This window comes from Sapajus apella, unplaced genomic scaffold (genome assembly GCF_009761245.1).
Source record: "Sapajus apella isolate SASKATOON/1434 unplaced genomic scaffold, GSC_monkey_1.0 scaffold46, whole genome shotgun sequence".
In the NCBI taxonomy this organism is placed as follows: domain Eukaryota; kingdom Metazoa; phylum Chordata; class Mammalia; order Primates; family Cebidae; genus Sapajus; species Sapajus apella.
In genome coordinates, this window is record NW_022436986.1 from 7,617,833 (window position 1) to 7,640,045 (window position 22,213).

The 22,213-nt window shown below is 36.1% G+C and overlaps 1 protein-coding gene across 1 annotated transcript in view; it reads left to right on the plus strand.

Moving 5' to 3' along the window:
- PLPPR1 (phospholipid phosphatase related 1) overlaps positions 1-22,213 on the plus strand; it is a 301,254-nt gene that overhangs the window by 254,481 nt on the left and 24,560 nt on the right. Inside the window, exon 4 of the mRNA XM_032240206.1 lies at positions 13,703-13,835. Within this exon, the coding sequence (XP_032096097.1) occupies positions 13,703-13,835 (133 nt within the window). The remainder of the gene's footprint in view (positions 1-13,702; positions 13,836-22,213) is intronic.

Below are 22,213 nucleotides of genomic sequence, written 5' to 3' on the forward strand. Positions count from 1 at the left end.
CTCTTCAAGGAGAACTACAAACCACTGCTCAAGGAAATAAGAGAGGACACAAACAGATGGAGAAACATTCCATGCTCATGGTTAGGAAGAATCAATATCATGAAAATGACCATACTGCCCAAAGTAATTTATAGATTCAACACTATCCCCATCAAGCTACCAATGACCTTCTTCACAGAACTGGAAAAAAAAACACCTTAAACTTCATATGGAACCAAAAGAGAGCCCACGTAGTCGAGACAATCCTAAGCAAAAATAGCAAAGCTGGAGGCATCACGCTACCTGATTTCAAGTTATACTAAAAGGCTACAGTAATCAAAACAGCATGGTACTGGTACAAAAACAGAGATATAGACCAATGGAATAGAACAGAGGCCTCGGGGGCAATGCCACACATCTACAACAAACTGATCTTTGACACACTGGACAAAAACAAGCAATGGGGAAAGGATTCCCTGTTTAATAAATGGTGTTGGGAAAACTGGCTAGCAGTATGCAGAAAGCAGAAACTGGACCCCTTCCTGACACCTTACACTAAAATTAACTCCAGATGGATTAAAGACTTAAACAGAAGAACTAACACCATCAAAACCCTAGAAGAAAACCTAGGCAAAACCATTCAGGACATAGGCATAGGCAAGGACTTTATGACTAAAACACCAAAAGCATTGGCAACAACAGCCAAAATAGAAAAATGTTACACAATTAAACTCCAGAGCTTCTGTAGAGCAAAAGAAACAATCATTAGAGTGAACCAGCAACCAACAGAATGGGAAAACATTTTTGCAATCTACCCACCTGACCAAGGGCTAATATCCAGAATCTTTTAAGAACTAAAACAGATTTATAAGAAAAAAACAAACCCATCCAAAAGTGGGAGAAGGATATGAACAGACACTTTTCAAAAGAAGACATAGATGAGGCCAACAAACATATGAAGAAATGCTCATATCACTGATTATTAGAGAAATGTAAATCAAAACCACATTGAGACACTACCCTAAGTCAGTTAGAATGGCAATCATTAAAAAATCTGGAGACAACAGATGCTGGAGAGGATGTGGAGAAAAAGGAACACTTTTACACTGTTGGTGGGAGTGTAAACTAGTTCAACCATTGTGGAGGACAGTGTGGCACTTCCTTAAGGACCTAGAAATAGAAATTCCATTTGACCCAACAATCCCATTACTGGGTATATACCCAAAGGATTATAAATCATTCTACTGTAAAGACACAAGCACACATATGTTCATTGTGGCACTATTTACAATAGCAAAGACCTGGAACCAACCCAAATGCCCATTGATGATAGACTGGACAAGGAAAATGTGGCACTTATACACCATGGAATACTATGCAGCCTTAAAAAATTAGTTCATGTCCTTTGTAGGAACATGGATGAATCTGGAAACCATCATTCTCAGCAAACTGACACAAGAACAGAAAATCAAACACTGCATGTTCTCACTCATAGCAGGGTGTTGAACATTGAGAACACAGAGACACAGGGAGGGGAGCATCACACACTGAGGTTTGCTAGTGGATGCCAAAGGAGGGACATTGGTGGGGGTGAGGTGGTTTGGGAGGGATAACATGGGGAGAAATGCCAGATGTAGGTTATGGGAAGATGGAGACCACATTGCCATGTGTGTACCTATGAAACAATCCTGCATGATCTTCACATGTACCCCATAACCTAAAGTACAATTTTAAAAAAAGCAAATGTACAGGCCAATATCCCTGATGAACATGGGTGCAAAAATCTTCAATAGAATACTAGCAAACAGAATTCAACAACACATTAAAAAGATTATTTATCATGGCCAAGTGGGATTTGTCCCAGGGATGCAAGGATGATTCAACATATGCAAATCAATCAATGTGATACATTATATCATCAGAATAAAGAAAAAAAAAAATGATCACTTCCATTAATGCTGAAAAAGTATTTGCTAAAATTCAGCATCCTTTTATTACAAAAAACAAAAAACAAAAACAAAAAAACCCTCATAAAACTGAGTATAGAAGAAACATACCTCAACACAAAAGCCATGTAAAACAGACCCACAGCTAGTACTGAATGGGAAAAAAACCGAAAACCTTTCCTCTAAGATCTGGAACATGATAAGGAAGCCCATTTTCACCATTGTTATTCAATATAAGACTGGAAGTGCTAGCTAATCAGACAAAGAAACAAAGACAGGAAGAGTCAAAGTATTCTTCCTTGCGACTATATGATCTTATATTTGGAAAAAAAAGATTCCAAAACAACTATTAGAACTGATAAATTTAATAAAGCTGCAGGATGCAAAATGAACAAACAAAAAATGCTATCATTTCTATATGCCAACAATGAACAATCTGAAAAAGAAATCAAGAAAATAATCCCATTTACAATAGCTACAAATAAAATACCTAGTAAACTTAATCAAATAAGTGAACAAGCTCTACAATGAAACTATTAAACGCTGATGCAAAAAAACTGAGGACACAAAAATGGAAAGATATTTCATGTTTGTGGATTAGAAGAATATTGTTAAAATGCCCATACTACCCAAAGTGATCCACAGATTCAGTGTAATTCCTATAGAAATACCAATGATGTTCTTCAAAAAATGGGGGGAAAAATCTGACATTTATATGGCATCGCAAAAGACCCAGAATAACCAAAGCTATCTTAAGTAAAAATAACAAAACTGGAGGAATTATATTACCTGACTTCAAATTATACTGCTCAGCTATAGTAACCAATACAGCACAGTGTTGTCATGAAAACAGACATATAAACCAATGAAATAGAATAGAGAACCCAGAAATAAATCTATACTTCTATAGTAAACTTATTTTTGACAAAGGTGCCAAGAGCATTCACTGGGGAAAGAATAGCCTCTTCAATAAGTAGTTCTGGGAAAATTGGATGTCCATATGCAGAAGAATGAAACTATTCCCCTCCCTCTTGATTTTTAAAAGGCGTAATGCTTTAAATCCAAAACTTCATATTATACAACTATTAGAAAACATTGGGGAAACTTTTTTGGACACATGTCTGGGCAAAGATGTCTTGAGTAATACTCCACAAGCACAGGCAAACAAGGCATAAATCGACACTGAGATCACAAGTTTAAAAAGCCTCTGCACAGCAAAAGAGAAAGTCAAAAAAGAGAAGAGACAATTCATAGAATGGGAGAAAATATCTGCAAACTATCCATATAACAGGGGATTAATAACCAGAATATGCAGCTCAAACAACTCAATAGGAAAAAGAAATACAATAATCTGATTAAGAAATCTGATTAAAACATGGGCAGAATATCTGTATAGCCATTTCTCAAAGAAGACATATAAGTTGTAAACAGGTACATGCAAAAATGCTCAACACTATTGATTATCCAACAAATGAAACTGCAAGGTATCATCTCATTCTGATAGAAAATCAGTAAGGAAACATCAGACTTCAACTACATTCTAGAACAAATAGACCTAACAGGCATATATAAATATTTTATTATCCAACAGCTGTAGAATACACATTCTTGTCTAATGTACCTGGAACATTCTCTTGGGTAGATTGTATGTGAGGCCACAAGACAAATTTTAACAAATTTAAGATTAAAATCAAATCAAGTATCATTTCTGACCACAGTGGCATAAAGCTTAATAACAGGAGAAACTTTAGAAAATTCATGAAGACATAGAAATGAAACAACATGCTCTTGAACAACCAATGAGTCAATGAAAAAATTAAAAGACAAATTTAAATATTTCTTGAGAAAAATGATAATGGAAATATCAGAATTTATGGGATACAGCAAAAGCAGTTATAAGAGAATTTTATACCAATAAATGTTCACATTATAAAAGAACAGGGATCTCAAATAAATAATCTAATAATCCCAAATAATCTAACATTGTACCTTAGGGAACTAAATCATCCTGATAGAAAATCAATAAGGAAATACTAGACTTAAACTACGTTCCAGAACAAAAATAAGATAAAGCCTAAACTTAGTAGGAAAAAAAATTAGAAGAAAAAGTAGAGACTAGAAAAATAGTAAAGAAGAACAAAATGAAGAGTTGCTTCTTTGAAAATATAGACTAAATTGACAAACCTTTAGACTAAGAAAAAAGAGAAGATTCAAAGATTCAAAATCAGAGATGAGAAAGGAAACATTACAACTGTTACTACAGAAATAGAAAGGATCAGATTAGACTATCATGAACAATGATACACCAACAAATGGGATAACCTAGAAGAAGCAGGTAAGTTTCTGGATACACACACTCTACCAAGCTTGAATCATGAAGAAATAGAAATGCCGAACAAACTAATAAGAAGTTAGGAGATTGAATCAGTAATGTACAGTCTCCCAGCAAAGAAAAGCCCAGAAGCTGACAGCTTTGCTGCTGAATTCTACCAAACATTTAAAGTAAAACTGATACCAAACCTTTTCTAACTCTCCCAAAAAAGTTGAAAGGGAAGGACTACTTCCAAATTCATTTCACAAAGCCAACATTACCCTAATACCAAAGCCAGAGAAGGACACAACAACAACAACAGCAACAATACAGGTCAACATTCCTGATGAACATAGATACAAAAATCCTTGAAAAACCCTAACAAACCAATCTTAACAGCATATTTAAAAAGACCATTTACTGTGATCATGTGAGATTCACCTTAGTGGTGCAATGATGGTTCAACATACACAAATCAATAAATGTAGTACATCACTTTAAAAGAATGAGGAACAAAAACCATATGATTATTTCAATAAATACAAAAAAAAAGCATTTCATTATTCTTTCATGATTAAAAAAAACCCTCAACAAATTATGTATAAAGAAATGTAACTCAATACAATAAAGGTCATATGTGGTAAACCCATGGCTAAACTCATATTCAATGAGGAAAATTTGAAAGGTTTTTTCTCTAAGATGTGGAGTAAGACAAGGGTTACTCCGAGCACTGCTATTCAACATAGCACTAAAAGTCCTAGCCAGAGCAATTTGTCAAGAGAAAGAAAACACATTCAAATTGGAAGCAAAAACTTTAAATTGTCCTTGTTTGCATATGACATCCTATATATAGAAAACTCGGAAGACTTTACTGAAAAAAGTGTTAGAATAAACTAGTTTGATAAAGTTGCAGGATATTAAACATAATACAAAAATAAGTAGCACTTCTGTATATTAACTGCAAGCTATCTGAAAAAAAAAATTTTAATAGTAATCTTATTTATAATAGCTACAAAAAATACTTAGGAATAAATTTATCCAGAGATGAAAAGTCTCCACAATGAAAACTATAAAATATTGATGAAAGAAATTGAACAAGATAAAAAAAATGGAAAGATATTCTATGTTCATGGATTGAAAGAATTAATACTGTTAAAATGTTTAATACTACCAGAAGCAATCTACAGATTTAACTCAATTGCTACCAAAATATCAATGACATATTTTTTTTATAGTGTTGGGATCTCACTATGTTGAACAGGCTAGTCTTGAACTCCTGGCCTCAAGTAATCCTCCCATCTCAGCCTCCCAAAGTGTTAGGATCACAGGCATGAGCCACCACACCCAGCTATCAATGACATTTTTCACAGGATAGGAAAAACAATCCTAAAAGTCATATGGAAACAAAAAAGACCTAGAATAGCCAAAGCAATCCTGAAGGAGAAAAAAAAAAAAAAAAAAAAACAAATCTGGAGACATTACACCACCTGACTTCAAAATATGCTACAAGGCTATAGTCACCAAAACAACATGGTACTAGTATATAAAGAAAGACCAATGGAATAGAAGAGAACCCAGAAATAAACCCACACATTTATAGCCAACGGATTTTCAACGAAGGTCTTAAGCACACACAATGGGGAAAGAACAGTCCATTAATAAATTGTGTTAGGAAAACTGGCTATCCACATGCAGAAAAGTAAAATTAAGCCTTTATTTCACACCATATACAAAAATCAACTCAAAATGGATTCAATACTTAATTGTAATACCTAAAACTATGAGGTCTTACATAGGAGAAAAACTTCATGACATACACCCGGGCAATGATTTTCTGGATATGACCCCAAAAGCACAGGCAACAAAAGGAAAAATAGACAAATGGGATTACATCAAACTAAAATGCTTCTGCACAGTGAAGAAAACAATCAACAAAGTGAAGAGACAGCCTACAGAACGAGAAAATGTATTTGTAAACCATATGTCTAATAAGGGTTAATATCTAAAATATAAGGAATTCCAACAACTCAATAGCAAGACAGCAAATATCCCAATTTAAAAATGAAGAAAAGGCCTAAATAGACAAAAAGAGGACAAATGGCCAACAAATATATGAAAAAAATGCTCAATATCACTAATCATCAGAGACATGCAAATTAAAACCACACTGAGATAAAAATGTACCCCTGTTAGAATAGCTATTACCAAAAGATGAAAGATAAGTGTTGGTGAGAATATGGAGAAAAGGGAACCCTTGCACATTGCTGGTGGAAATGTAAATTAGTATAGCCATTATAGGAATCCATATGGAGGTTTCTCAAAAAGTTAAAAATAGAATTGCTATGTGATCTAGTAGCAGTATATATACCACTACTGGGTGTATATATATATATATATATATATAAAAGAAATAAGTATATCAAACAGAGATCTGCACTGCTATATTCATTGCAGCATTATTTGCAGTAGCCAAGATATGGAATCTGCCTGTGTCCAGCAGTGGATGGATGATTTTAAAAAGTGATATATATACACTATGAAATATATTCCAGCCATTAAAAAGGAAATTCTGTCATTTGTGACAAAATGGATACACCTGGAGGACATTATGTTAAGTGAAATAATCCAGGCACAGAAAGACAAATACTGCATGATCTCACTTATATGTGAAATCTACAAAAGTTGATCTCATAGGAGGAATAAGTTCCAAGAGATCTATTACATAATACTGTGACTATAATAAAACATATTCTTGAAAAATGCTGAGTGAATATGGTTTGCACTACAAAAATAATAACTATGTAAGGTAATGCATATGTTAACTAGCTAGATTTATTCATATGACAGTGTACATACACTTTAATGCATCAGGTTTACTCAATAAATACCTACAATTTTATCTGTTGAATTTTAAAACATAAAATCTATGAAGAAACACAGCCTAAAAGATAATATGCCAAACTGATCCACTGTGTTTCAGGGTTATTTTGTTTATATTTGCGTTTCCATATTCAGAAGATAACTTTATCAAGATAGAACAGTTATATTCATTAATTAAAATATAGACACTATCATCTAAAGGTCATGTGTCAGTTGGGGTTATAGCTGGCATAAGTCGGGGGATGGAAAATGCACCAATGGAATCCATTTGCATTGCCAATCTAGTTTGGCTTTAATCATTTCTCACTGGACCATTTCTCATTTGGCATGGGTGCTATGGTGTTTGTTATCCAACAATCAGAAAGATCAAAATTAGGCAAGTCTGAACACATGGAGAGCCCCACATGACCCAGATGCTCTCTCAGCAGAGTAATAGATTGAGGCAGAGTGATGTGGCAAAGGTACAGCTGGATGACCCCCGCCATTGCCAAAACCAGTCACAAGTCTGCCATGGTGAGCACACCAACATCCAATGTGGGCTGAAGGCTTGGCATAAAGAAGAAAGACCCCTTACTTTCCTGGCTTCTTTCTCTCTCTTCAAGCAGAATTGGGCCCTGTATGAGACCATGGGATCCAGTGAATGGACCATCATATATTTCAGCAAAACACAGGAAAATGAACATCTCTGAAACCTACTCATTTGCATGTGAGAATTGGATTGTTTCATAAGCACATTTTATGTTCATCACACTTTTAACTGAAAGCCAGGAATAACTTACTATATTTTAATTATAAAATTAGCCACTTCTTCCTTCCCTATATTTCTTATGCAAACATTCATTATCACTTAATATAATCCAGACATTACGCCAATAACTACACTAGTATATACCCTTGCTCTGCTTTTTTCTTTTACACTCCATACCTCATTTTCTAGTTGACTGTGGTTGGCTGACAGTAATAATCCTTATACCACTTCTCACTTTTGACATGAGAGTCTTAGACATTTTACTTATGAACTTGAGACCCAGCTCTTTTGCACAAGTTCTGTTTAGCCTGTTATACTTTGGTGTGCTTTTGTTTAGATCTGTGTACACACTTGTGTGTTTTAATGAAGACGGGTTGTGTGTAAATTTTGTCACTACCTTGTTTTTTTGTCCCCTGTGTAAGTTTTGAAAAGTATCAGTGAATGGAGAATTTCTAGAATTTGTACTTCTTTTCTGTAGAGTAATAAATGGGCTTCTGAAATCACTGAAACAAACAATGCTTTTTTCTTATTATCTCATGTGTTTGTCTCTCTCACATCTCCTTGGTTTATTTTTTAATCATGTGTGATTTCATGACATTTTCAAAGGGTGAACAAAAGGTCTTTCCTACTCTTTTACACAGTCAACACTACACTTCTAACCCAGACATTATATATTTCCCTCACACACAAAGCAATTCCCCAACTGGTGTCCTTTAATTCAACTCAGTTCTGACACTATCTACCTGGAATTGGTTTCAGATTCTATAGATTGAGGCTTTGGCCTTACAAGACTGCCTTTGTTTCTAACGCCACTTGCAAGTAATGATCTGTCACCTACAGTTCTGACCAATCAGCTGTAAACTGGGGTTCCCACAGCCCCCTCCACTGGTTCCATTAATTTACAAAACAACTCACAGAACTCAGGGAAACACTTTGCTAACACTTACCCATTTATTATAAAGGATGTTACAAAGGACACAGATGAACAGCCATATGGAAGAGATGGAGAGGGCAAAGTATGTGGGAAGGGGCATGAAGCATCCATGGCCTCTCAGGGCTCACCACCCTGTGGGTACCTCCCTATGTTTGTCAGTGCAGAACTTTCCTGAACCCAGTCCATCTGGGGTTTTAATGGAGGCTTCATTATGTAAACACATTAATTAAATCACTGGCTACTGGTTAATTGACTCGGCCTTGAGCCCCTTCTGTTCTCCCCAGAGTTGAGAGTGGGGCTAAAAGTGCCAACCCTCTAATCACATGGTTGGTTCCCCTGGCAACCAGCCCCCACCCCTTAGGCTACCCAGGAGCTCACCAATTGTCTCATTAGAACAAAAGATGCTCCAATCACATAGGAAATTACAAAGACCTTAGGAACTCTGTCTCAGGAGCTGGGGACAGAAATCTATATGTATACACTTCTTATATCACATTATGATTTGTTTGTATTTCCCTACTATATATCTGTCCATGTCAGTGTCTCCAGTACTGGTACAATGCCAGGCACAGAGTGGGTGTTCCCCTCCCCCAAATTGTTGAACACTAATTGAATAAATAAGTAAATTTAGTATAAAAGTTTATATTTATTCTGATTTTTATTTATTCTTAAGCAATAGAGCAAGAATTCTGTGACTTCTGCACATAGTGCAATTTTCCTCACGTGTTCATCTTCAGGACAATTAAAGTTGGAATGTTCTATCCAAAAATAAATCCTTTAAGGATTCAATATGGTATTTATTCAACAAGTATTTCACTTCCAAGATTAGGCTATAGAAACCAACAAAAACAGATATTGTCCTTACTATATACCAGGTTCTGTTTTAGGCATTATACAAGGAAGGACAAAAGTTCTGCCCTTGAAGATATCACAGAGAAATGGAGAGACAAAAGTTCTGCCCTTGAAGACATCACAGAGAAATGAAGAGCCATACAAACAATAATCCCATTCATTGGGTAGATGTCGGGCTAGCCGTCTGTATAGTGCACTACAGTAGTGACAGGACAGTCTCTTAATTTTCCTACAGGGCCTGACCAAAGCTTCCCCACTAAGGCAATCACATTTTCATTAGGTCTGAATAATAGAAATCATTTGTTCTTCTTTAAAGTCTGCTTCATTAAACCTATCATCTAAAAGACTTTCATTAACTCGATACACTTATTTCATTCAACATTGAGTAACTACTGTGTAACTTTACACTGGTATTGGCTTAGGATGCAACCAAGAGTAAGACAAGTAAGACATCCCATAACCAAATAATAATAATAATATGTAATTATTTGTGATAAGAGCTAGAAACAAGAAACACAAGGTAAGAAATTCATGTATAACTAGAATACCTAATCTAGTCTGCAAAACCAGGGAAAGCTCCTTCAGGGAAATACTACTTCATTTATCCAATCATGTGTGAATTTATCCCCATCTGTTCACTGAGATGAAAAACGGTAGTGTAGTACCATCATATATATTAGGGACAAACAAAGCCCTTGGCACCTTATTTTGGCAGAGATAGGTCTTATGTGAAAAGAGAGAGGGCTGAGTTCCAGAAGCTATTCAAATATTTTTATGTGGTGGAGCATCAATGTATTGTTAATTCCAAGGGATATGAGGCACAGAATATTTCTAACTCTGTACAACCATAGACACCTCCTCCCAAGGTGATCCGTGCTGGGTCATTGTTTGCCTGTATGACTCAATTCTATTTTTCCCACCTACTTTCCACCCCAGTTCTTACTTGTTTGGCTCCCTCTGTACCAGTGCCAAGCCATTATCCCACCTGCAACCCACCTAGGCCTTGCTTCTGTCTTGTACCTCGCTGGCCCTTCCTTGTGGATGTCTCTGATTCAGCTGATAACACCATGGTACCATGAGTTATTCCACACATCTGTCCTATCTCTGCCGAGGCTGATGCTGAACCCCAAGGATGTCTTGTGATGTTTAAAGTATGACAGAGCTGTACAGCAAGATCTTTATATCTAAAAGCTAAAGACCATTTTGTTCAGTTAAAAAAAAATTTGGCCAACATGTAGTCATAGTAAATTTATAGCTAGACTAAATATAATTACTAAAGTTTTAAAAACACCATTCTATCAAAATAAAGTAGCTTATGACTGTTACAATCATCTTAGCCTATATATTGAGTTACTTTTCTATTTTTCATTGGTTTGTCTGGGTTTTTTTCTCCCTTCCCCATTTGTTCTCTAATGTCAATTTAAACCAGCACTGTCCATTTCAAGGTGACATCATCCAGATTTAGGACATCTCCAGGGAGGTTGGTCATGAATTAAGGAGAACTCCAAAAGCCTTGCTGAGCTACCGAGATGCCAAGGGCCTTGTTGCCTGGAAGAGCAAGAATCTTTTAAGCCACATAAAATGTTAAGTCTACTTTTCTTCCCTTTTAAATTCAAATTAAAGTTCTTTTTTAAAAAAGGGAAGGAACCAATCACATTTCAGATTCTAGGCAAGGGTAGGAGCAAAAATACCAATATTAATGGCCCTCAACTGGAGGAACTCAATGTTTTTAAGGTAGATTGAGATTTTCCATGTCATGGGATAAGAGACATGATAGATATCTGGATCAAGTGCTCTTGGCAGAGGAGGCAAAAGGCCCTCCTGTAAATAAAGATGGCATCTTTTACATATATAACAAGCAGCAGAGTCTTCTAGCCATGAGATCCATTTGGCATTAGAGATGAAAACTGACTTTCCTAGAGGAGAGAAATCTCCTTCTACCCAGGAGCCTTGGCTTCTTAGCACTTTGTCCTTGGAATGTGTATAAAACCTAATCTGATTTTATAAAATCTTTGTGTGTGTTCTTCAGTAGATTATATCCTCATGGAGGTTATAAGTCTTTTATTCATCTTGGAATCTGCCTCCCCAGTGATATTACAAAGTGCTTTGTAATAATAGTAGTAATAATGATGATGACAATGTTAATGCAATGCAGTTGTAATTGTTTTCACAACTTTACCCTCTTAATGTAGTACATAGTATAGTGCTGTTCTAAGCAATTCATGCACATGCATATATGTGTATATATTTATTAAACCTATAAATAGACACTGTTATCCTGTTTATACAGACGACATAACTGAGGCACAGAAAGGTTAATTTGTTCAAGTTCATCACAAGTAATAAATCACAAACCCCAGCTTCGAGGCCAAGAAACCCTGGCCTCAGAGTTCTTCCTCTTAACCACTGTATTTGTCCATAGTAATGACTTAATAAAAAATATTTCTTGAATTTTTACTTAATATTGAGGACAGAGAAAACAAAGCATGTTAAATTCAGTATGTTTTAAATGCTCAAAGATTCATATGCTCTTACAGTTTGAGGTAGAACAGTGTAGTCTAAATAGAACTATAGGCCACATTCTAGAGATGTTTCAGATATTATGTGACTTTGTGTGTCTAAGTTCCTGAAACCCATAAAGGAAGAACAACATAAGTGATTCCAGTTTTGAAATTTTTTACTTTTTAATTTCTGTTACGCATGTGCTTTTTGTTATGCCCTCGTCTTTATCCGTCTAAACAGATACTCCAGCATGACAGGAAAAACATAAGGTATGGGAATTAACACATTGATAAATTTTCTCTAAAATCACAGGTCATCTGTGAGATCACATTCTTCTGCGGAAATGTTAAAATTAGGGTTAGGGAAATCAAAATGGCGTATGAATAGTGGGTATCCAGTTGACGTGTATACTAATTCCAGTGCCCCCATGCGCCATTCGTAAGTTTTGGAAGGTAAATTACCTAAGCTTGCTGAACTTTCACTCCTCAACGGTAAAGCTAGGATAATTATGCTTACAGGAGGGATCTTGTGAGCATGAAAATATTATACTGAAGTGCCTAACACCAGGTATTCAATAGATGACGATAATTAACCTTTTACTCTTCCTTGAGGAGTCTCAGGTTTCAGTTGTGGCAGTGGCAGTGCCAGTGTTCACAAAAACTTGTCTCCTGCCAATTTCTTGTTTTAAATGAGAATACAATGTACTGGGTGCTATAGGGTAAAAAAGAATTATTAAGATGTAGTCCTTGCTATTAGGGAACTTCAAATCTACATAAGGGCATTATGATTTAAAGGGCAACATGTATATTTATTAGTTTAAGTTAACAAGAAATAGATATGCAGTATAATAAAGAAGGGATAGTCAACCAGTTCAGGGTAGGAGAAATATTATCTGAGGCAAATATGATCAAATAAGAATTTAGAATGTAAATAATCATAATGCCACATAATAAAGTAATGCAGTTAAGTAAAGTCCTCACTTAATGTTGTGGATAGGTTATTTGGAAACTGCAAGTTTAAGCAAAACAACATGCTATATAACAAAGCCAATTGTACCATAGACTAAGTGATATAAACAAGAGTTAAATTCTTACAGCATACAGTATGTCATTTCACTTCTAGTTCCAGTTTTCAAGAACCTACTGATGTTAAGTGAGATCTTACTGTAACCTCTTGTGTTGTGTGTATATAACGCCTTCTTGGACGCACTGGCTGTCTGAATCATTCCTCATCATTGCAACTCAGAAAGTTAAAAAAGAATTCAATACCAGCATGAACCTTGTCATAAATTCTGTTACAATTTATTATTTCAACTTGTTTCCATGTGACCTTAGAATTTAGCATTATAAACTGAAACTCTATCTGAAATGATTAATATCACTTTCTCTAATTCTTTTGAAATATTAAATACAAACTACTATCTAATTCACCATCTCTCCAATGTATCTTTTAAAAGGATTGTGGGTCCTCAACATTTTGTTTTTAAAGCCATGGGTCCCTCTTATCAAACAGATCTCCAACTTGACGTTTCTTAAAAATTCCTTCCCTAGATTTTTATTGGTGAGATATCCATGTATTTCATAAAATCAACAAGAGAATCCCTGATTGCTCAGGAGAAAACAATTCTGACCGGAGAATGCTGTTACCTGAACCCCTTACTTCGAAGGATCATAAGATTCACAGGTGAGTACAAGACCTTGCTGAACTAAGCTCTCACACATAGGTAAAATTACTAAAGGCAAACACTTAATAAAACAAACTATGTATCAACATTAAAAGCAAGGGCTGCTTTGGGAATTTTCTACGAAGTACAGAAATTGAGCCTGATCCTACTGCCACATCAAACTTTTGACCCTTCAAGTGGTACTTCTTAAATTGTCTTATGAATGATTTCAACTGATTTTCCCCCCACACAGCAGTTATCCAAGATTTCACTGGACACAGGTTTTTTAAATATTGGCTGGATATTGCGATATACCTTTTAGCAGAGTCAGACAAAAGGTTGGGTTTGGGGGAGGGCAACAGGGGATACCAATAAAATAAATTTAGAAATAAACTTCCTGACAGAGATTTCCAATCCAGTAATTTTTTTATGCAGGGAATTTAACAAAGAGTTGGAAATCTTATCCATCAGATTCTTGAAAATGTCTTTCCAAAGTTGGAAAACAAATGCTTTTATTAGTGTTCATGACAGGGAATAATGAAGGCATGTTCTACATTCCTCCTCCTGGGACTTTTATGAAAACTCCTGAGGTGCTAGTGATTAATGATTATAGATAGGGGAATAAATGTGTATGGGTACAGGTAGCAGTAGAGATCTTACAAAGTTCCTACACATTAAGTACTCCATAAATGATAACTATTATGGTGTTCTAGTAAGATCCTACAAATACCTATTGACCAAATTGTTAAGGGAGCCATGATACCATTTAGAACAAGAGAACTGACAACTGAGAAAGTGAGGGTCAGAATACAGCATGCTCTTAAGAAGCCTTTTGGTAATCCTTAATCTTTTCTTCCTGTTGTAGGAAAGGGTTGAATTTCTTCAACTTATAAGCAAATGATCACATCAAAATCAAATATGCAATAACTTATCTGGTTGGAGTCGATATGAAAGAAATAGTGCAGCGGGAAACCTAAGAAAATCTAATTTAAAAGAAGTAGCTCTTAACATTAAAACTGTCTCAGGCATGTGATGGTATTTGCAGAATAAAAGTTTTTGCAGACTATGGAAGTTTGCAATTGGCTTATCAGGTTTACCCTGATCGATATGATGCCACCACTGTTTACTTCACTCATTCCAAACAATGGTTCCTTCCAAAGATGTCCAGAGTTTGATCACTTCCCAGAGGGGCAAGATAAGAGATCATCAAAGGGAAATGAGGAGAGAAGAGAATATTTATTACACAGAACTAGACATTTTACATAAATTATTTCATTTAATCTACCCAAAACTCTGTAAGGTATTTTATGTTTTAGACAAAGTATTGCCCTGCCCTCAGGCTGGAGTACAGTGACACAATCTCAGCTCACTGCAACTTCTGTCTACCAGGTTCAAGCGGTTCTTTCTCAACCTTCTGAGTAGCTGGGATTACAGATACCTGCCACAAGGCCAGCTAATTTTTGTATTTTTAGTAGAGAACGTGGTTTCACCATGTTGACCAGGCTGGTCTTGAACGCCTGACCTCACTTGATCCACCTGTCTCAGCCTCCCAAACTGCTGGGATTACATGCATGAGCCACTGTGCCCAGCCCCTGGAAGGTATTTTATAGCCCTAGTTGTACATATGAAGAATCTTGACAGGAAATGGGATAGAGTAACTTTTCCAAAGAAGTAATGCATGCACACACACATACATAATTTGATTCAGGCAAGAATTTATGACCACTGTCCAATCTGCTTCCTGTACTTATAATTAAAGCAAGTTATTTAAAGTACAGATTTATTACAATTAAATTGGAACACCTTTAAAGTCACCATTATTTCCTTAGGCAAACAAAAATTATACCTTTTGTGACCCACACACCTGCAGCAGGGCCCAAGAAATAGAAATTTTGACTGGCACTTGTCATTTATATAGACCTGTATGCATTGATAGCACAAGTTTCTGTTCATTGAGGGATGCCACAAGAGCCCTATCATCCAGGAACCAGTCCTCCCGATTGTCTGTTGTGTCTGAAACTCCCACGTGAGACACCGCATCGGAGTGAGGCATGGTTCAGGAAGACCACTGTTAAAGTAGAAATTTGTATCACTTCTCGGCCTTTTGGCTAAGATCAAGTGTAAAGTAGAAATTTGTCACCCTGGAGGAGCATCAAATTCTCATTTATAATCAACGACACATCAGTCCATTTGGGTCTATTATAAGCTAATGGAGATCTAGACCTTGGGAGGATAAGTCAGAGACATTCAAATAAGGGGAGTTAGAGTTCAGCATCATAAGATTCTCCTGCTAAGGAAGGGATGTTAGAGCAGAGAGACAGTCCACAGGTAATATGTAACCTTTGGAGTATTAGAGGAAACAGCACTGAAACGCAAGGAGGATTGCTGGGTTTAGAGAAAAAAAAAAAGCACTTGCTTCATGATTTCCCTCTTTTTTTTTTATGACACTAGGACCCATCCAGTTCCTCAAGTAAAAAACTTGAGAGACACTTTACATCATTGGAACTTGTTAGAAATGCTAATTCTTAGGCCTCATTCCATACCTACTAAATCAGAAAATATGGGGATCAAGTCTCATTATATGTATTTTCACAAGTCGTTCAAGTGATTCTGATGCATCTAAAGTTTGAGAACCATTGCTTTAGGCAATTAAAAATTCTTGTCTCCCTATATCTTGTTTTGCAGTTTTATTGCATTCACCCCAGCCCCACAAAGCTACCATCTATTGACCATTTTGTAGCTATTGATCTTTTTGAAGAAAAATATGAGCAAGTCAATTCTCTGCTTAAAACCTTTCAATGGATTCCTAGTGTTCTTAACATAGTCCACAGAGCCCTTCACAATCTGAGGTCCTCACACGTCTCCATCCTCACCTGGAGCCACTTCTTCGTGAGGACTTCTCCCATAAGGTTAAAGGGCTTCACATGCCCTCCAAAGGAAAGTGTGATGCCTTGCCTCAGTACCTGTGCATGTGCTGCACCATCAGCCTAGAATATTCAATTGCCACCCCTTCACTTTAAAAGCTGGCCAAACCCTACTCATCTTCAGAATGCTGTAACATTACCTGTTTACCAATCCCAACAACTAGCTGTATTCCAGGCCTCCACTGAGCCTTGCACCTACATCTGTTATAGGCACTTCTCATATTACTATAATTACTTAAATCTGTTACTCCTATTAATTTGCGATCCCTTGGAGAGCAGAAGTTGTATCTTTTTCATTCCATGTCAACAACATAGTTGTTAGACAAGCAAAGTATCTGGCACACAGGTTTCCAAAAAAATGATTTTTGAGAGGTGACATGGTTTGGCTTTGTATCCCCACCCAAATCTCATCTTGAATTGTACTCCCATAATTCCCATGTGTTATGGGAAGGACCCGATAGGAGATAATTTGAATCATGGGGACAGTTTCCCCCATACTGTTCTCATGGTAGTGAGTAAGTCTCACAAGATCTGATGGTTTTATCAGGAGTTTCTGTTTTTGCATCTTCCTTTTTTCTCTTTGCCCACTGCCATCCATATAAGATGTGGCTTGCTCCTCCTTGCCTTCTGCCATGATTGTGAGGGTTCCCCAGCCACACGGAACTGTGTGTTCTTTGTTAAACCTCTTTCCTTTGTAAATTGCCCAACCTCGGGCATGTCTTTATCAGCAAGGTGAAAATGGACTGATACAAGAGGGAACCTCAGAGGAAGGTGAGTGAAGAGCAAAGATAAACTTTGTTAAATCACAGATTTGCCTAAAACTTGCTTCATAAATGCTGATTCTTAAATATTCATTCGCCTTCTGTTTAATTAACTTTATTCCTACTTTCAGCTTAGTCCTAGGAAATTAAAGTAAATAAATAACATAATTTCTAAGAGAAAGCCAGAGAAGTCTGCTCTGACTTTTCATGAAGGAGGGGTGAAGGAATGGATCTGTTTATCTTGAGAAAGGTAACTTACTCTATGTATATGTGATTTTTTTTTTCATAAGAAAGTGTACTACTTAGAATAAAGACTCTTTAAATGGAAATATTTTCTTTGGAAAAAATTAGAGTAAAATAAGGTAGTTATCAAAATATACTAGAAAAACTTATTTTGAAGAGCTTAACAGTCTTTTTTTCCAGCCCCAAAGCTACCAGAGATAGAAATTCCATCTGACCCAGCAGTCCCATTACTGGGTGTATATCCAAAGTATTATAAATTGCTCTATTATAAAGACACATGCACACAAATGTTCATTGTGGCACTGTTTACAATACCAAAGACCTGGAACCAACCCAAATGCCCATCGATGATAGACTGGATAAGGAAAATGTGGCACATATGCACCATGGAATACTATTCACCCATAAAAAACAATGAGTTGATGTCCTTTTTAGGGACATGGATGAATCTGGAAACCATCATTCTCAGCAAACTGACACAAGAACAGAAAATCAAACGCCACATGTTCTCATTCATAGGTGGATGTTGAACAATGAGAACACATGGACACAAGGAGGGGAGCATCACACACTGGGGTCTATTGGGGACTATGGGAGGGACAGCAGGGGGTAGGGAGGTCAGGGAGGGATAATGTGGAGAGAAATGCCAGATATAGGTGATAGGGGAATGGAGGCAGCAAACTGCATTGCCGTATATGTACCTAAGCAACAATCCTGCCTGATCTGCACATGTACCCCAGAACCTAAAGTACAATAAAAAATATTTAAAGAAAAAAATACTTTATCTTCTTAGAAAAAAAAAAAGCTACCAAAATACATACTATGCAATTGACATTGGAAAATGACAACTGTTTTAGGTAGCCATTCTAATAAAGCTCAAATGGCATGACTTTTCTCTTTCAATTTATGTAATTATTCTACAATCCACTACAAATAGTATTTTCCAAAAAATATCATCAGCTTGACACTGCAAAAAAGACCAATGAATTTGCAAAATAGTTTTCAAGAAAACAAGGCTTTACGCTGTAAAAGAAGAAAAAACTTGGGATTCTAATACAATTCTGGTGAAAGTAAATTGATATTTAACCCTTTCTGCATTGCAGTTTAACAGTGTATTTCAATAACATTAAAAATAATTTTTTAACCCCAAATTCCACTGCAAATAATCTCTTCTAATGAAACAATCAGAAATGTAGACTAATTTTTGTGGAATAAAATTATTTTATAAGTTAGATATCTCTAAATTTAAAAAAAAAATAATGCTGCTATTGTAAGTTGGAACCTCAGAAAAAGGTATTAAGAATTTTTCATGGAGAATATTCATGAAATGTGAAAAGTCAAAATACTATGAATCCATAATTGTTTTAAATAAAAGGAATACATTATATAAGTGTCTATGTGTATGTGTGTGTGTTACCCATAGGAAAGAGACTGAAGGGAAATACACTAAAAATTAAATGTCATCACTTCTGAGTTGCAGGATCATGGGCAAATTGAGCAAATACTTTTTTGGCTTTCTAATGCTCTCTAATTTTAATTTTATCATGAATATGTATACTTTTGGAAATCAGAAAAAGAACTAAAGATAATTTTTTAAAGAGTGAAGGCAAAATAACGGCTATCCAGAAGGATGGCCAAGTTCTCTACCATAGTCTTCAGTGTGGAAGAAGAGCTGAAAATGTCAACTTGCTTCCTTAATTCTTTGCCTACATCTGTGTGTGTGGCATGGATTTGAAGGGCAGGCTTCTGCTTCACCCCACAGATCCAAGTGGGAAAATGACAAGAATAGTGAAGTCAAAGAGAAAACATCCAAATTCAACCATCTCCTCCTTTACCAAATGCTAATGGTGTTGGCTTTGACAGAGAGGATTAAATTCCTTTGATTCATAAATCCAACAATAAATTTTTTCCAAAGATTCTCATTCTAAGAAAGATGCCTTCCTCCCAGGTTTTAAGCATAAAAACATCATAGCTAAACTTACCTGTCCACTTCTAAACCATTGTATAGTTTCTCAAGTTGTATTTATATAATGTGGGAAGGGAGGAAAGAAACTGGTGAAACTGACTATATTTTATACTACCTATACTTTACCAAAACAAATGTAGTCAGATTAGTAACATGTCTCAAAACTCCTCTTTTCCTCATTTTCCCCTCTTCATTCCTTTTACTTCATACCGTTTCCTTTGCTACTACATTCCATTGCAAAATATCAGTAATACAGATTTAAGTTCTCAAGAGAGTTAAATGTCTACATTTTTGTTTTCAGTAGCAGTGACTAAATAAGGAAGTCATATTTTCAAAAAAAAATGAAGTTCAGTTAAATTATGTTCACAAATATACTTGAGTAAATATTTTTGTAAATATCAATTATTAAATGGTGACTTTTTAATATTGAAAAGTAATGAATAGAAAGCATTAGAATTTGATGAAGGTTTTTGGTTTGTTTACCATATAGAAGGAAAACTAACTTTCCTTTTCTGAATAGCTGCTTTGAGTTAATTAAAAAACTGATTCAAATATGCCAACTTTAGACTATTAGCACCTAAAATAGCTTGTCATCCAGAAGCTATTCATTATAGTCTTTTCACTTTGGGTTACAGAGTTGATACATTATTACTTCTAATAAAAATTTAATTAAATACCAACCAAATCTTCTGCCATTTAGGTCAGGTCCAAGGAATAGGTAGCACTGGACAGAATAAAAAGTGCCATGGTAAACAGCTAATTCATGTAACACTAATTAATTGCCATAAATCAATTGTGGTCTAAGTGAAGTATGAATATTTTAAATGCAGTTTCAAAGGTCATGGCATTTTGTGGTTTAAGAACTGATACCCTGGGACAAGCTTAATGTCAGCCATTTTGAGAACTAGAAAATCCCCAATTTTAAAGTCATTTAAATGTGCTTTATCAGACAAAAGACTTTATTTGATTCAATTAGTCTATTTCTGTTTGCATTCAGTATTTAAAGTATAGCTGGGGGCCCAGTCATGTTCATCCAACCTTCAGTGAAATACTGAGCACCTACTAGATGCTAGGTACAGATTAAGGTGTTGAGAATATATTAGTGAACCAAATAGAAATGTGCCCTCACTCAGTTTATAGTCTAATAGAAAAAGCCAGATATTAAACAAAATAAATAAATTATAGTGTTCGAAGATAAATGCTCCAGAGAAAAATAACTAGGGAAAAGAAATAGGGAGTTTGTGGTGGCAGGTATGTAATTTTAAATGGAGAGGGTAGGTTGTCATACCATGAGAATTGACAAGTTGGCAGTGAATTCATAGCACGACAGAGCAATCAACACAGGGATGATCCCAGGGAACCAGATCAGCTCCATGTGCTGACCAAGGACATTCAAGCTGCCTAGGTAGTCTAAAGATAAGGAACAGTGCCCAGGCACCCAACTTTCTTTCTGAGCCATTAGTCTAGACCATAAAAGACAAATGTCAAGAGCAAGGCAAGACATGGACCTATACACAGATGGAGATAATTTCTAGAACTCAGCAACAGGAACCATAGCTGAAGCTCAGATACACAGGTCAAGAGGAAAGAGCCAGGAAGAATCTTAAGGAGAAAAATATGGAAGCCCTGTTTCTGGACCACATAAGCAGCCAAGTCACCAGACGTAGAGACTAAGATTTTTGCTACTTCCTACTAGGGATCAGGATTGGGCCTGTGGCTGGAGTTCAATGATGTAGGGGAGGAAGGATGCTGAAGCTGAGACCGTAACTGGCCTAGAAGGCATAACCAGGGAGCAACCTTTGCTTGAGTCTCAAGCAATTGTGATGAGGTTGCTTTTGGTTCCTCTGCTCTGTGCAGAGACTGAATCTATTCCCCCTTTGAAACTCATCCTTGGTGAGCCAGAGTATCACCGATCTGAACAAGACTCTCACCCTAGAACTCAACAGGTTACCCAAGAACTCCATAGGTTAACCTAATTATCAAGAGGAAAATTGAGTCATACGAGACCCTGGTGATCCTCTTCTGAGGGTCCTTCTTCGCATCAGTGTTTGGAGGCTGGACTGCAATAAAGGACTGAGCAGAGAACTACTTTCTCTAGCACTGAGCAGGCTAGACAATGCAAATTCATGACACCACAGTGAACTTAATTGTTGTAAAGCAGCGTTTCTTACCCTCAGCACTATTGACATTCTCTGCCAGATAAATTCTTCTTTGCGTAGAAATAGAATACTGTCTTGTGTGTGTTGTATTAATACAATGTTTAGTAGTACCCCGGCCTCTATCCACCAGATGCCGAGATCACTTACTCCTCCACTAGTGACAATCAAAAATGTCTCCAAACATTCCAAAAGGTTCCCTAGGGCAGGGTCACCCTCAGCTGACAACCGCTGTTCTAAAGGTTTTTTTTGCTTTTTAAAGTATATTTGAAAGACTTTTAAGAAGTTATACAATTATCTTGTATGACAAAAATATTCATATAACAAAATTAGGCATAGTAAGGCATG